A 15,441-nucleotide genomic window follows, 5' to 3' on the forward strand; every position below is an offset into this window, starting at 1 on the left:
TTTAGATTCCACTCTGTAAACTGCAATTACATTACAGCTTTTTATTTAGAAGTAATTTCAAAGGAGAGGGAAAAAAAGAGAGGCTTGTGCTAGTGCAGGAATCTGTCCCCTTAGGGTTAACAAGAACATGTGAGGCTGAGCACGGATGTAGCAGGGACAATGGCATGGCACAGTGGCATGGCCATCCCCTCACTGTGTCAGCTGGAGGGATGAAGGCTATCTCCAAGCCCTCACTGCACACACCACCTCTGCCTGTGCTGTAGCACCTGTGGTTGATGTTGATTTTTCTCTCACTCCAGCTAATGACATCATTTCTAAGGAAGCAGGATCAGATCTGTGGTTTCCCATTCAAGCAGCAACAGGAGAATTAATTTTGCCTGTCTGGAAAGAATGTATATAAACTTAAAGCCACTAAAACCTCAAGCTTTTAAATGAGATCCCAAAAGAAGTTCACCTGTCCTTTTATTTCCCTATACCTCACACATCACCTAGTCAACAAGGCCAGTCAAATTATTTATGGTGGACCAAAGAGCCCAGTTCTGAAAGATGCAGAGCCCCTGAAGCAGCTTTCTTGTATAATAGGAGCTTTGTACAGAGAGGCAAAGTCCTCATGTGATGCTAACTTTTCATGCATTGACAAACACACAAATGAGCAGGAAATCAGCTAATTAGGCAGGTTACTATAATTGCTTATTTTATGAAGTAGAGAGGGAGGTGTTGAGCTCTTTTGTAAGATAATAACGTAGATGCAAAATTGTACGGAGAAGCAAAATAGTAATGGGCTACCTGAAGAAATGAATGTTATTTTTGAATAATAGGAAAATCAGCAATAGAAAAATAATTCAATACTTAGCAGAAGAAAAAGCAACAAACCATAATATGTTCTGTAAATATAAAACTGGGTAACACTCAGGTTTATGAGGGGAGAAGGGCAAAAGCAGTGGCTGAGCCTGTGCTAAGCACAATCCCAGTTCTGTTCAGTGACTGCCTATCACCACTCAATGGCTCTGAGATCCTCTGTAAGTTTTAGGCAGGCCTTTAAGCAGAAAAATCACTTTTTTTCCAGGACTTGGTGCACCTGAAGTGAAGCCCTGAACATCGCAGAGGGCCTGCTTCCATGTAGAAGGGCATAGAGAGACTACTGCTCGCTTGCTCTCCTATACTGAGAATAACAAAAAATAGGAGCAGTAAATCATGTGTTTAGGCATATTTCTTTAATTGCTTATTTTATGAAAACCTGACTGCAGACAAAACCGACATTGTATTTCCTAGGAAATTAGCCTGTCAGTGAGACCTCAGATCTTATTTAGCACCCAGCTTTTGTGCTATTGGTATAACTGCCACGGTAAGTAATTACTCATAATGTGACATGCATTGTATCAGTCTTTTAAAAGTAATTAAGGAAAAGTTGCATAGCTTAATGCTATGTACATACATCTCATCCTTACAAGTTTTGCTCTGATAACATCTGTTCTTTTTTTGGAGGAAGGCCAGTTTTTAGCAGTCAAATAAATCAGACATAACAATAGAAGCATTATTATCTTCCCCAAAGTTATAAACGCTATGCCCCACTCCGGCAGCACATTTGGGTGCACAAGTCCAGTCCTGTGAGTATGTCAAAGTCTGTAACTTGCCAGATCAGAAACTTGGTGTTGAACTAGAATTTATGATAATGAAGAAACCTTAAAAATACAAGTTTATTTATAGTGAGCCAGTTTAAGAACCACAGCTCACAGTCCCTGGCAGATTTAGCTGTAGCAGTTGACAGGGTCACCCCTGTCAGCTGTGTGCCCTTTCTCGCTGCTGATTCTTTCCCTACCAATAAAAAGGCAAAGAATCAGTGGTGTGTACTCTCCTCAAGCAGTGCAGTTCAGACTGGCGTGACTTAAATGGCCATCAATTTTCACATTAATACTCCAGGCTGTGAACTGCAGAAGCTCACGAGTGAACAAATGCACTGCTTGTCCTGCCCCCTCTGCTATTGTTGTGGTAAATTGCAACAGAAGGGTATGGTGAACATCTGGGGGAGGAAACTTCTCAAATTGTCTAGTTTGAACCACCAGAGTGTGTGTGAAAAACACACAGAGCGTCAAACAGAGTGTCCCTTCTGCAGTACGAATGTTACCTGGGATTGACATTTCTCTGTTTTAAGTCATTCTTAGATACTACCCGTACGGTGTTTAGCAATCGTTGGCTGTAATTAGGCTATCACAGAATGGTTGAGGTACATTGAGTATCTATAGACTAGAGAGAAAAATTAGCAGGGAAAACTTTTGCCTCCCAAAATTCAAAAAGACAACGGATAACATAATAGAAAAATCCTGGATGTCAGAACTTTTTTTTTTCATCTCCAAAGAAGTTATATTTTAAGACCTGAGGTCAACAGCCCTTTTAGTACATATTATTTTATTACATTCTCTGAAAAAAACTGACAGCAGTGAAGAACAGCTTGTTCTACAAACCCTGCTCCTGCTTGCCTGCCTGCTGTTCCCCTTTCCTTGCAGTGCTTTTTCACTGCCTTTATACCTCATCCACTTGTATTTCCTTCGGACCTGCCTCCTCCAGAGCTGGGGTTCCCCGTGGATTGCTCGGGGATGGCCATGGAATAGGCTGGATGTCTGGCTCACTGCCTGGCAGTGCCAAAGGGTAAGCAGTCAGGATCTTGACACACTGCTGTCAGGCTCTGCAGGCTCTGCTTGGCTCCTGCTTCTGCAGTTTCAACAGGTAGCCACTTCTGCTGAGGCTGCCTAAAATGCAAGAAATCCTTTTGCAGGCCACATGCTGGCATGCCAGGGACTATCCACAAGGAAGCCTGGCTCTAGGAAGGATTTGCCCATTGTCCCTGCCATGGCATTTCTGACACCTGACATCTCCACTGGGGTCAGAGCTGCCCACGAGCCTCACAGACTCTGGCCGGACCTTGCAGCGTCACTGCCAAGGTATGAACCCAGGGGCATCAAGGCAGAAGAGAGGAGGAAGCTGACATTAAATGGCTTGCATTGCCCAGCGCACAGTATGGGCAGAATGACAGCTATTGTGAGACTCCTTGATGGCTCACTTGGCATTATTCCCAGTGCTGCTTCTGAATGTAATACCTACTTCTGTGTATCAAACAGAAAAAGAAGGCAAAAGCATGAGACTGGAGGTAGGAAGAAAAGACACAACAACACCAGCTCAAGAGAGCACTAAATTCAGCTCAATTTTCAAACTTCCGTATTTAAAACCAAACCAAACCAGAAACAACCCTTCCCCTCAAAAAAAACCCACAACACAACAACAACAAAAATAGATTTTTTCCAAATGGGGAAAGCATTTTTCCTCCTGACAGGGACATGTTTGAGACATTATGCCAAATATTTATTTAATATTATCAATAAAATTAAGCTGACACCTTCAAAATGAAGTTTCTAAATGTTACAAATGAAGTAGTTAAAATATTTTGTCACGTTACCAATGGCTAGGCACAAAAGTGCCTTTAAAAGAACTAAGTAAGAAAAATTGCTATTCAGAATTTCAGGCTGATGTTGCTCAAGCAGTCTTTTCTGCCTAATTCTAAAAATGGTGATGGGAATTTTTCTTTGGATTTCAGTGGAAGTACTGGGATCCTGAATAGCCCAAAGAGATGCTTAAGATTAGGGATTTGCTATTCAGGGAAGATATATTTACAAAAGAAGGTGTAAAGGAATACTTTTAAGATCCTATCACAGCATAAAAGGCTCAAGGTCCCAGTAACCTCAGTGGCAGGAGGACAGAACCATTAATTTCCTTCTGAAGACTGCCTTGCTTTAGGGACATGGCTTAACGCATCACAGTATCTATCCTTTACTCTTATGAACATAGTCTGGTTTTAGAGCAGTTTTCAGCTGATTGAGGAGTTATGTAATTGCACCAATTACATCCAATTACATAATTAGAGTAAATAAGTAATAATATAATTAGGTGCTGTAATTATGTAGTTATGACAGGTAGCACTAATGCTGATAAAATCCATTATGAAACTTGCTAAGAACTGCGGACAGGGCACGCGAGAACAAAACTTTTAGGGCTTTGTTTTCCGAAGTCTGTCATTCTTCCAATGGGCAAAATAATTAATATAATTACTATGCCTACAGCCTTTTATTTTTGCAAATGAATGGAGGTACAAGCCATAGGCTAATTCGTATCTCTCTCTGACTTGCTGCAAAAAATTCAGTAACTAATCATCTACATTTTTTGCCTCCATTTATCGATTTGCAGCTATCAAAGCTTTGGTGAAATCTGCATGTATAAATTGCATCGCTGAAAAGAGAAGCCTGAAATTTGGATTTTAACCTTCAGTGTTCCAGTTATCACATTAAACTGCCTCCTCTGACAAATGGACACAAGGAACATTCAAAGATTGCTGTATTGATGCAATATAAGTTATGTGCATCTCTGTGGGTTTACTAGGGATGGAATTTCTGGTCAAATGGGTCAGATAAGAATTTTTTTCTGCTGGAATGAAAACTCAATAGGGGAATCATTCATGCAGTTTCTCAGTGCAAATATAATGCATGTATCCAGCTTTTCAAAGTTTCTGTATTTTTGGATATGAAGTAATACCTGTCTGACTTCATAAAAGAAGCCTGGAAAATAAAAAAATAATAAGACCTACTGCCCTGATTTAATATTAATTAATATTTCACCCAAGAACTGATACAAGATAGTGTGCCAGAAGAATGGGCATCACTAAAAGATCTAAAGTGCTTTATTCCCATCAACATCTCCAAATAGGCACTGTCTAAAAAGTTAGAGGTGAATAAACTATGCGTTGTTTTACAACACATTTTATACATTGTACCTTTTTTTTTTTTTTCTTAGAAATAAATATATTTTATATGAGCTGGGCTACTTATTACTTCAGTCACTTCTCAGAACAGTGTGCTAAGCACTGAAGCAAATTCAGAGCTGATGATCTGAATATCGCAACGGACATTAGGAGCTTGCACCAATGTCTATGCTCCAGAGGAAGAAAGCAAAATAAGTCCTCTGCCCTAAGGACTTCTGAGGCTAGAGACACAAAACTCATAGAAATGCCTTGAAACAAGCAACCCCTGGAACAGAGATTAAAGTGAACTTGGGAACCTGCAAAAATGTTTCCTCTGAGTAAGGGCTGTATTTTTTTTTTTCCTTTTTTCCTTTCCAAACCTTCAATCCAGATGCTTCACCGTTTGCTGAACAAATGATTGGTAAACAAGTATCACAGTCAGTCATATTTTGGGGTCCTGATGGGTCTGGACAATAAAGAAACAAGACTACCAGAAAATGCATACATTTCCCCTGGTGTTTAGTTATACTGATAACCACTCCAGTGTTGCTTTCTGGAATACAGAAGTAGAGAAGTACAATTAATAATTGGTTCCTAACCACAGTTGTAGGCATAGTGAGAATGACATTTGGAACTAAACTTTACTTTCTACTAAGAAGCTACTGAGGCATACTCCAAAAATTGACCTAAATATATATAAGGATGGGTCTGAACCTTGAGGATTAGATTTGAGTAGAAATTCTCTTCAAGTACTCTGGCTGTGAAAACACCGAATTTGATCCCTTAAAGCTACAGAAACACCCATAAAGGCCTACCTAATTATCACCCTAAATGTAAATTCTCAGTCCTCCTTGTCCCCTTCAAAAATGCCCTGAGACTGAGGTGTTCTTCTACCCTCCCACACACTTTTCACTTTTTTTTTTTTTTTTTAACTAAGTGAGAGCAAAGGTTTGCCACACTTCATCCAAACAACAGGTGACCTTTCAAGGATCTCTTTCTACCTTTAACCATCTCCAATTTATTAATCACCCACAGGTCCTGCCAGCACATTCTACTGTAAATTCAGACATTCTCCAGGTTTATCTTCCACTACATATAGTGTTGCCATATTGACTTCCATAACCTTCTGGCTTAATCAATGGCACCCAAATTAAAAAATAACAACTTCTCTCTCATTTTCAACTTGATGGTCAATCCATCTTCTGCCACAATGTCAGAATCATAGAATCATAGATCATCTGGTCCAACCTGTAACCTAGTGCTGTCAAGTCCGCCACTAAACCATGCCACTAAGTGCTACATCTACACGTTTTCTGAAGACCTCCAGGAACGGTGACTCAACCACTTCTCTGGGCAACCTGTTCTAATACTTCACAACCCTTTCAGTGAAGAAATTTTTCCTAATATCCAGCCTAAACCTCTCCTTGTGCAACTTAAGGGCATTTCCTCTTGTCGTATCACTTAGTGCAGGGGAGAAGAGACCAATCCCCAACTTGCTATAGCCTCCTTTAAGGTAATTGTAGAGCAATTGCACAGTAATGTTATCCCTTACAGAGCGAAAAATGCTTTTGAACAATTATTTCCATCCTCCTCTTTGCCTATAGTGCCATTATTAAGTATTGTAATCCACTGCACGTCTTGCATCTTTTCTGATATGCTGGGCATTATCTTCAAGTCGATTCAGCAAAGGAAACTTCATATTCTTTTCTTGCCGTTGACTTTGAATGCTGCATTCCCTTCTCTTCACTATGCATTTTGGACTCCCATCTGAACTACAGTGTCACATCCCCATAAACTCCCCATCAGCCTCATTCAGTGATGAGTCAGTTCCACTGGTAAGTCCCAATTCCCTTGTGAAAGATTAATTTGAAGTTTGCCTCTTTTGTGCTAGATCCTAAGCAGAACTTAAATCTCTTATCAGGGACTTTGTTACCTCTTCCAGAATCACAAGAGTGGTTACTCAGCCTCCAGTCATCTGAAAAGTCTTAAGCAATTTGTTTCCCTCTTTGTCTTAAGGCCAAAAACTGCTATAATGAATGTAGTACATCTTGCATATTTTCAATATAATTTCATTATTATCATGCTGGGTTTGAAACACGCGAAACACATAAGCTACATCAGCACCAACAGATGATGACACCTGTAAAACTACTTCTGGGTGTTTCACTTTTGAATCTTCTTTTGGTCATAAGCAAAGTTATATCTCTCAAATTCTTCTAGCTGAATCTCATACTTCCAGGAAATTCCATTCTTCCAGTCAGATTATTTTATTTAATTTCTTAATAGTCCTTGTACCATGTGGTATCAAGTAATCTCTGGCTCCAAGATAAAGAGTCCTTTCTTTTTATTCACTCAAATGTTTCCAATTGATTCTGCTTCACAGATACAGTATTTCTGCAGCACACCTACCCTACGTACCTCTACCTAGGGTAGCATACCTACCATATGTACCTCTCCCTCATCCAGAATAGCCACTAATTTTATATATACTCATGGAAAAAAAAAAAAAAGAAAAAAAAAGAAAAAAAAAAAAGCCCTCTTTCACAGGGTTTAATAATTCCAAAACCTTGATTACTATTAACCACTCAAACCACCAGTATTCTGCCATAGAGTGTCTTTGAGAAATCAGTACAGTGCTTGAGGTCACATGTTTTGGCACTTTTCTGTTAATGTTTTAGGTATTCAAACAGGAGTTCTGACTACTAATGCAAACGTAAAATAAATTAGTGAATTGCATCAGAAAATTCAAACCACTGCTGCCACAGGATGAATACACTTACTATGAATATTAATGCATCCCTGAAAATTAAACATTAATACTTAACATACATACTCTCAAAGTTAAAAACCATATAAACACTGCAGGGAAAGAGAGGAAGAAGAGAGTAGGAAGGAACAGACAAAGGAGACAAGTCCTATAGCCCAAAGATGTTGATTCCATGAATTAAAGAGCATTTCTGAGATAAGCTAGAAATATTTTCAGGTAAGAGGACAACTTGACACTATGAATAATTTCCTGTAACGGAACAGAGAATACAAGCTTTTGTCTTAGCTTTTCTATCTCACCTGTCATACAGAAGATCCATTACTGCCTAACAGCATAAATGCACTAAGCTGGTCAATAGGACTGGCAGTTCTAAATTTCCATGGACATAGGCAGCTCCTCTGTACTTGAGCACTAATTCCCATGACCTGCTACACTGCCTTCCCACATAGCAGTAATAGCAATTATAAAAGTTCTGTTTCACCACAGCATTCAGTTTAGACCTTCTGTCTAAACACAAACCGTTCTTCAAGGTAAGCTCTGCACAGGTCTGTGCAATGCGAGTCATCTAGTCCAACTTCAGCCAGCTCCCTATTAGGAATCTTGTCTAAACTAATCATTTTGGCTCTCAATGGAGTGAGAAAGGCACTGCCATGGTATGTCACCCAAGCCATCCTAGACACCTATCTTAAGGCAGGATAAATGACACAGCTTTCTATGGTGACATCTATTTAAACCAGGTGCCTGACTTTCAGACAGGTAAAGTTAAAGGAGAAGGCTCTTCCCCTTGGCTAGGCTTAGGACTACATGTATAAGGGCACCCAGAATTTCACAAGCACGATTGAGTAGTACGCATAATGAAAAATTCAATGAAAGATAACAAAGTAGATATTCTCCATAAGAAATGTGGCTCCAGAAATACATGAACAGCAAAGCCTGATGTGCATTTGGTTACACTCTCCTTTGGGATTCACACATATGTTAGCTCTGCAGCCACAAATCCCAGCATAGGCCCTTAGCAGTGCAGTAACTGACAGGAAGTCCACAAGAAGAAAATGGTACACCAGACTATCACAAAAGGTAGTAAGAAATGTCCCTTGAATGCCACTCTTTGTGGGGCTGTTCTGGAATTCCTCAAAAATGAAGCCCCAAACCAGGTACCGTTGACAACCCATCCCTCTCTTTCACTGGAAGGAACTCTCTTTGACAGTAAGCTGGAAACGAAATGTGATTGAACATCTCTCTGCCCGCATGTCATCAAATTTCTGTCTCTGACTCCAAGTTTGAATCCAAAAACTCTTCATGACGAAGAGTTTCTGCAGCTCTTCAAATCCCTGAAGCAGTTCTTGGTCTTTTCAATAGCTTGTTCAGAGCAGTCATAGGAGAAAACACTAGCCTCTCAACACTAACCCTGTGCTTCACCGTTCAGCAGGAGACATTATTTTTCTGGATAGCAGCCCAGAGACACTGGACAAAGCAGTAGCAGTAGCACATGTTATGCATGCTCCTCTGCCTCTGGTTTGGCTAATGAGGGAGTGGAACCCACAGAGCATGACAGCATGAAAGCCAAACTAGCAACTGTGGCCTGTACCTTCATCTTTTTCATTATGTTTAAGATTGGGCTTTGTTGCAGACTGTCTAAGACACGTGAAGAGATTTTTAAAAATACAGATTGATGCCTCCCATTGTTCAGACAGACGGAAAAGGACAGATATGCTCTGCTCTAATTGCACAAAACATCTCTCAGTTGCATAAAGTACATGCCCAAATTGACTTACCACAATCATTTGTGCCACATAACTCTCTGGACCAGTGTATTCAGTTGGATCTTTAACTTTGACAAGAACTATAAAGTATAAATAATGCCACATGTTGTGTTCTGACTTTATATGCTCCTCAAAAGAAACTGTCTTGTTATCAAATTTATCTCTCTCCAGTCCTGCAAAAGACATGAACATAATATTAAAAAAAAAATCAACATAAAAATACCCAAATCTGTTAAATATGTTGGAAAAAGGAACCTAACTTAATTTAAAGGTTCATAAATTTGAAGGATCCTAATTTAAAAGCTATAACCACATAGAGTAACTGCCAGGCAAGAATATACCAGGCTAGAAGGCATTCCTGACAGAATTCTTTCAGCACAGAGTTTATTCTCTTTTGTGATATTTCCAGTTAATAACAATAACAATATAATAAATATGTTACAGTTTTACAGTGCCTTCTATGCTGAAGGCTATAAAGTACTTTACAAGTGTTGGCTCTGATTCTTTCTAAATGTATACTGGTTAGCACACAGCATGCAATCTCAGTCCTGATCTTGTGAAGATTTATGCATGTGCTTAGCACCAAGCATGTGAATAGTCCCACTTAAGCTGCAGTGGGATTGTTTGTGCACTTAAACCTAGCAGTGAGGGTGAGTCTTTGCAGAGATGTAGTTGTAAGAATTTCATGTTATTTTTTGTTGTATCCAGTTGAATCTCTGAAGAATAGTGCCATGGTGAGGAAGGAGAGGATTCACAAATGGTTTTCTCCATATTACGGCTTTCCTCCTTGGATCTCTTGTAGAGCTTTCCACTGATACTAAAGCCTCTGTGCACTGTGGCTGTTCATCCCTGTCAGTACAACCATGGAAACAACACCCAGTCTACAAAAAAAAGAAGGTATTTCTAAAGTCCCCCAGGGGAGTGAAGGTCTGCCCCTTTTTGTGACTGCACCTCAAAACAAGCGCGATTCATCTGTGGGCTTTGTGAGGATGATTTTCATTTAATTCTTTTGTTCCCTGTTTCATGTCACCTTCTGAAACAGGCAGATTTTGCCGTTGTTACCCTTCTGGAATGCACTGTGCTGTGAAATAGCAAGCTGTACTTTCATCTGCATCACGCTTTGTGAAATAAAGTCAGCAACTGCACCAACTCCATTAGTGGTGATGATGCGAGTGTGAGACACAGCTCTTCTCCCTCAGATCCTGGGTAGAGACTGCGAAGCCACCTCTTAGCAAAGCTTGTCTTTTGACTCTGAAAACCAAATCTGTTTCCTACTGAGAAGGAATAAATTTAGAACCAAACTTGGACATTTTTACAGACTTTCTTTCCAGAAGATAACCACCCCTTAGGTTCACACTTTATTTATTGAGAAATAGTTCATTTTTTGCCTTTACCCATGAAATGTCTCCATTGCTCAGAAACACTTACCACAGATGAAACAGGTTGTCTTTAGTATTTCCTCCTTTTTCTGCTTTTCACTCCTGAGATCAGCAAATGTATCAATTATGACTCCAAAGATTAGGTTCAGAACAATAATTATGACAATGAAATAAAACAGAAGATCATAAACAACTCGTGCAGCAAACAAGGGCTCCTGAAACAATAATAAGGTTGCAATAAGATACAAAAATAGCACTTCTCTAAAATATTAAATAACATTTTCACATTAGCTCAGCAAAGCTGTGCATCTTTCTTTTCATATGCCAACTTCTGTTAGCCTTACTTACAAAAATAGATAGGGACTACCTATACAAGTAGGCAAAGAAGATTTGGCTTCATATGCCATATATGCTATCTCTTCAGTGCTGCTGTGGTCCTTTGTGCTGTTTCCTATAGCAGGAAGAAGAGACTAGCTTGTGTACCAGATGCAGTGTAGATGCATTACTGTAGTCTCCTCTACTGAAGATAATTATCTTCCCAGTACAGAAACAGGGATATACAGTTTCTAGTTCCCACTGACAGCTATGATAACTCTTCTTAGTATTGTACTGTAGCACATAGGGATATGCTGATGGTATGTTCTTGTGAAATATTCCAAACTGACGCCAAGTTTGCACACTGAACAACTGGAAACCAGGGGAGAGTGCCTGCATGATGACAAGACCAGTCTACTATACTCTGTCCAAGCAGAGAGCATCGATGGTTCTAGCACTATGCTAAACCAGTGTCCTGGCTATAAGCTGGCTAAGGGTGGGAAGACCACTTTTCTGTCTTCCTAGAACAGCATGCACATGCACACACACACCACTTTGAAATGCTTATATTCCCTATTTTACCATAGTTTTGTATGTTCACATCTTAGCTATTTTCCTTCTTGCAAAGGATGGATTGGATTCTCATTAACATCTCTAATAAAACAGCAAAGTCATATTGTGGCAAACAGGAGAAAACATTCAGTGTAAGAAGGAGGAACGTAAAATCCATGTTCTTCTCTTCACCATGACACTAACTTGAAAGCCATTGATTTTCTCAGCTTCCCACACAGTCATTTGGATATGTGCTACCTTCTGTGACATGCTTTAATGTAGCTAGCATCAGATTACTACTAGGTGGCAAGGGTCACTTTCAAAATTTGTAAGTGTTTATAGACTTCATTGGGATGGTCTGCAGTCCCTCTAGAACCTCCTGGTCTATGAGTTAGGACCTAGATTCCTACTACTCACACAAGGAGCTCTTCCATCCAGATCTGAGTTATTTGTTTCTGGACTCTTGAAAGCTCTGATGAAATATCACTTGTGAGTTTAATCCTGTTATGGTGTGACCCACCAGACAAAGTGCAGCTAGATTACCTTTATTTATGCTGTTCTTCTTGAACTTAAATCAAAATGCATAAAACCCAAATATTATGAACAGCTTTTAAATGAACTGCATTTTGAAGAAGACTTCAGGAAGAGGACTTCTACCGTTATGTATGGAATTTTGTTTTGAATTTGATGCTAGTTCAGTATAAATAAACAACAGGACCTATTCCAGGGCAGATGCCAAGCTGAAATTCAGCTAAAGAAGCACTTTAGGTACTAGAATGGAGAGTCTTGACATATACTCATTAGTCAATCCTTTTCAAAAGTTTGCACTTCCAATTCTTAGTGCAATAGCAAACTGATCCAATCCAGCAATACCTCTTAGCAGTGCTTAGAAGGTTACGACATGCTCCACTTTTCAAGAAAGGATAAACTACTGCCTAGAGTTTCTTTCTTCACGTAATATCACACCAAACACAGCTCTTCCCATTAAGTATTCCATCTGGGATGTAAAAATTACATGGATAAATCAACTGTGTAACATTAGAGCAGACTAGATAAAAATACTGTCTATAACCTCCAAAAATTGACTTTGGCATTCATGAGATGCACAGGGAGTAATGCATTTCCTCAGCCAAAACACTTACGTCTTTGGAAGGCTTTCTGAGCACGTCTCCCACACCACCACCATTTCGCAGGCCTTGGTTTAATACCGTCACAATACACATGAGCAGGGTGTCACAGGTCCTTTCAATTCCATCTTCCTCTTCCTCACCTATAAACAGGAAAAGATCACCTTTATGAATCACAGCATCGAATAATCACTCATGAAACAAAGCCATGATTCTCTATGAGAGAAAGCAACTGCAATACACATCTGCCTTTTATATTCTCCAGCTAGAATTTCAATGATCATGCCTATCCTTTTGCATGTCACTGCTGGTGACATACTTAGATGCAGCAGCAGGCATATTTAGCCTGAAGAGAGTCAGCAAAAATCCCAAGCAGTTATCCCACCAGTAACTCTGTTAATGACCCAGAGCTGCCATCTCTAGTCATGGGAGTATCCCTTCCCTTGCAAGTACTCCCACTGGTTTCAGTATGACTGCTTTTTCAGTGGGCCTCCTAAGTGCACAGCTGACATGCAGAAGAGAAGCAGCATAAACACAGAATTAGAAGCACATTCACAAAAGGATCATCTTCCTGTGAAATCATTCCTCTACCTACTAATGTACAAGCCAAGTCATGTTAGCATTTCAAATCATTCAGGAGGGGCTGGCTTTTATATCAGTAAATCTGTCCATGATCTTTCCACCAGAGCATGTGCCTAAGTGCAGGTCTGATATGCATTAAATGAAAGACTCTCACTGACCTAAGCCTGAAAACTTGGATTCTATTCTTATCACTACTGCAGAGCTGCTATGTGGTTTTGGCCGAGCCACAGAGGGTACTATTGTGCAGGAGGTATTTGAACGTGCAGAGGAGCTGGAACACTAGTCCCCGGAGGGACTCCCTCCGCCTCGGCCAGAATTCCTCCCACCACGCACTCCCATGTTGTGACTGCATCAACAGCCTCCTTTTGAAAAGCCCTGCTTGAGTTTTTCCTGGTGTTCTGCAGGCTTGTGCTGAAGGGTCAGGACTGTAACTGCTGGCTTTCCTGTCTCCTTCTGCCTTTCTTTTTAGGGATACATTTACTTAAGCAGTGAAAGCAGGAATTCTCACTTGGTTCACTTCACGCACTTACTCGGAACACAGTTCAATAGATAACAACAGCCTGCTGCAATAGTTAGCTGAAACAGCATATTTAACAACTCCCAAACAATCACACCTGGGGCAGAGATACAATGAACTGACTGAAAGCATTCACATTACAGACAAGCAATTTGGACTTTGGGCATGGGTTCCCAAACTGTGGTGTATGTATCGCAATAGATACTTGCAGAACAAAGGTGGTATCTGCTGCTTTTGCCACCACTGCTTTTGCTACACAAGCAAATTAAATGGAAACAAACTCCTGATATAAGAAACTCTTAGCAAAAGGAAAAGGAAAAGCAAAAGCAGACACCGGGATAGACTTCCCTGGTGAATTATACAGTCATTACTGACACTGCTACCACTAATAACTCCAGATAAAAACAAACAAAAAAACCCCTGCTCAAATATTGAAACTGAAAGGACTGAAACAATGAAACCTTTTTTTTTTTTTTTTTCCTCTGTCACATCTGGAAATTTTTTTTTACTCACACTGTGATCTCATTCATACCAATTCATCACCGCTGCTTTTCCATCCTGTTCCTGTTTCCTCTTTCCCAACTTTAATTCATTAATATTTTTGGAACTAATATTTGTGCATGAGAAGATGACTGTTCACAACAGAAATAAAAAAAAAATTTATAAAAGCCACAGCTTTTATTTCATTTATGTAGCTAGAGAACAAATTTTCACTTTTCCCAAGACCTGGGTCAGGTGTTGGAAACAGCAGATGGTCAGGTTCTGGTGTCATGATGTCAATCACAGGGCAGTACAGGGGGATGATAGAAAGATTCATTTCAAAAATCCTCATCTGGCGGTCCACAGCTACCTGCCTACTTAGCCTGAGCTTCGACACAAGCAGGGGCAACACATGAGTGCTCACATGGACCTAGCTGAACTTGCCTAGAGTGGTACCATGCCTGTGACTGGAATGAGTAAAGAAAATGTCCCGTTCTGCAAAGAAGTGTTAGTGCACCTTTCTAGCACTGGTCTCTATGGGCTACAAAGCATGAAAGGGAGGGATAAGGCTGAGGCCACATACTTAGGATGTGAAGTTCCTTTAAGTGGTTTAAGCACTTCATCAGGCAAAGACTTAAGTGATATTGAAATGCCCTTGGAGGGAAGAGTGGAAGACTCCAAGGGAGATGAGACCAAGTATTTGGGGGCTGGCAGCTCAGTGCAGCAGAGAAGAAGCAAGCTGTAGACAGGACGTGTTCTCTGAGTAAAGTACTGAGTAGAGTTAATGAGACCAGCTGGTTAACTCCCTCACCAAAAGGAGCAATGACTGAATGCAGACTCAACCAGTAAAACTCAAGGTAGAGGCACAATCTCATCAGAACAAGTGATCAGCAGTGATCTGATCTAAAATGCCAGATTTTTATGTCTCTGCTGTGGCCCTGAGATGTCACTGAGACCATTTTATGTATCCTACAGACAGCTGTGGATTTCTTTATGCTGCTACACCATGAATCCTACCAACTCCCAGGCTGGCCAGCCTTTGCAAATCTCCTGTACTCATAGTTTCGCCAGAAGGGAGACCTGTCCCAGGAGAAGACAGAAGGTAGAATAGTACTTTTTGACAGGTGATTCATTGGCTAATATTGATCTTTAGTTCTCACTAAATGTAGTTTC

General features: G+C 40.2%; 1 protein-coding gene across 1 annotated transcript in view; it reads right to left on the reverse strand.

Moving 5' to 3' along the window:
• ITPR2 (inositol 1,4,5-trisphosphate receptor type 2) overlaps window positions 1-15,441 on the reverse strand; it is a gene marked incomplete at its 5' end in the record, with an annotated part of 269,840 nt that overhangs the window by 18,994 nt on the left and 235,405 nt on the right. The window contains 3 exons of the mRNA XM_084290744.1: window positions 9,329-9,489; window positions 10,745-10,910; window positions 12,705-12,832. Coding sequence (XP_084146870.1) covers window positions 9,329-9,489; window positions 10,745-10,910; window positions 12,705-12,832 — 455 coding nt within the window. The remainder of the gene's footprint in view (window positions 1-9,328; window positions 9,490-10,744; window positions 10,911-12,704; window positions 12,833-15,441) is intronic.

Source organism: Netta rufina (assembly GCF_964035555.1).
Source record: "Netta rufina genome assembly, chromosome: 1".
In the NCBI taxonomy this organism is placed as follows: Eukaryota; Metazoa; Chordata; class Aves; order Anseriformes; family Anatidae; genus Netta; species Netta rufina.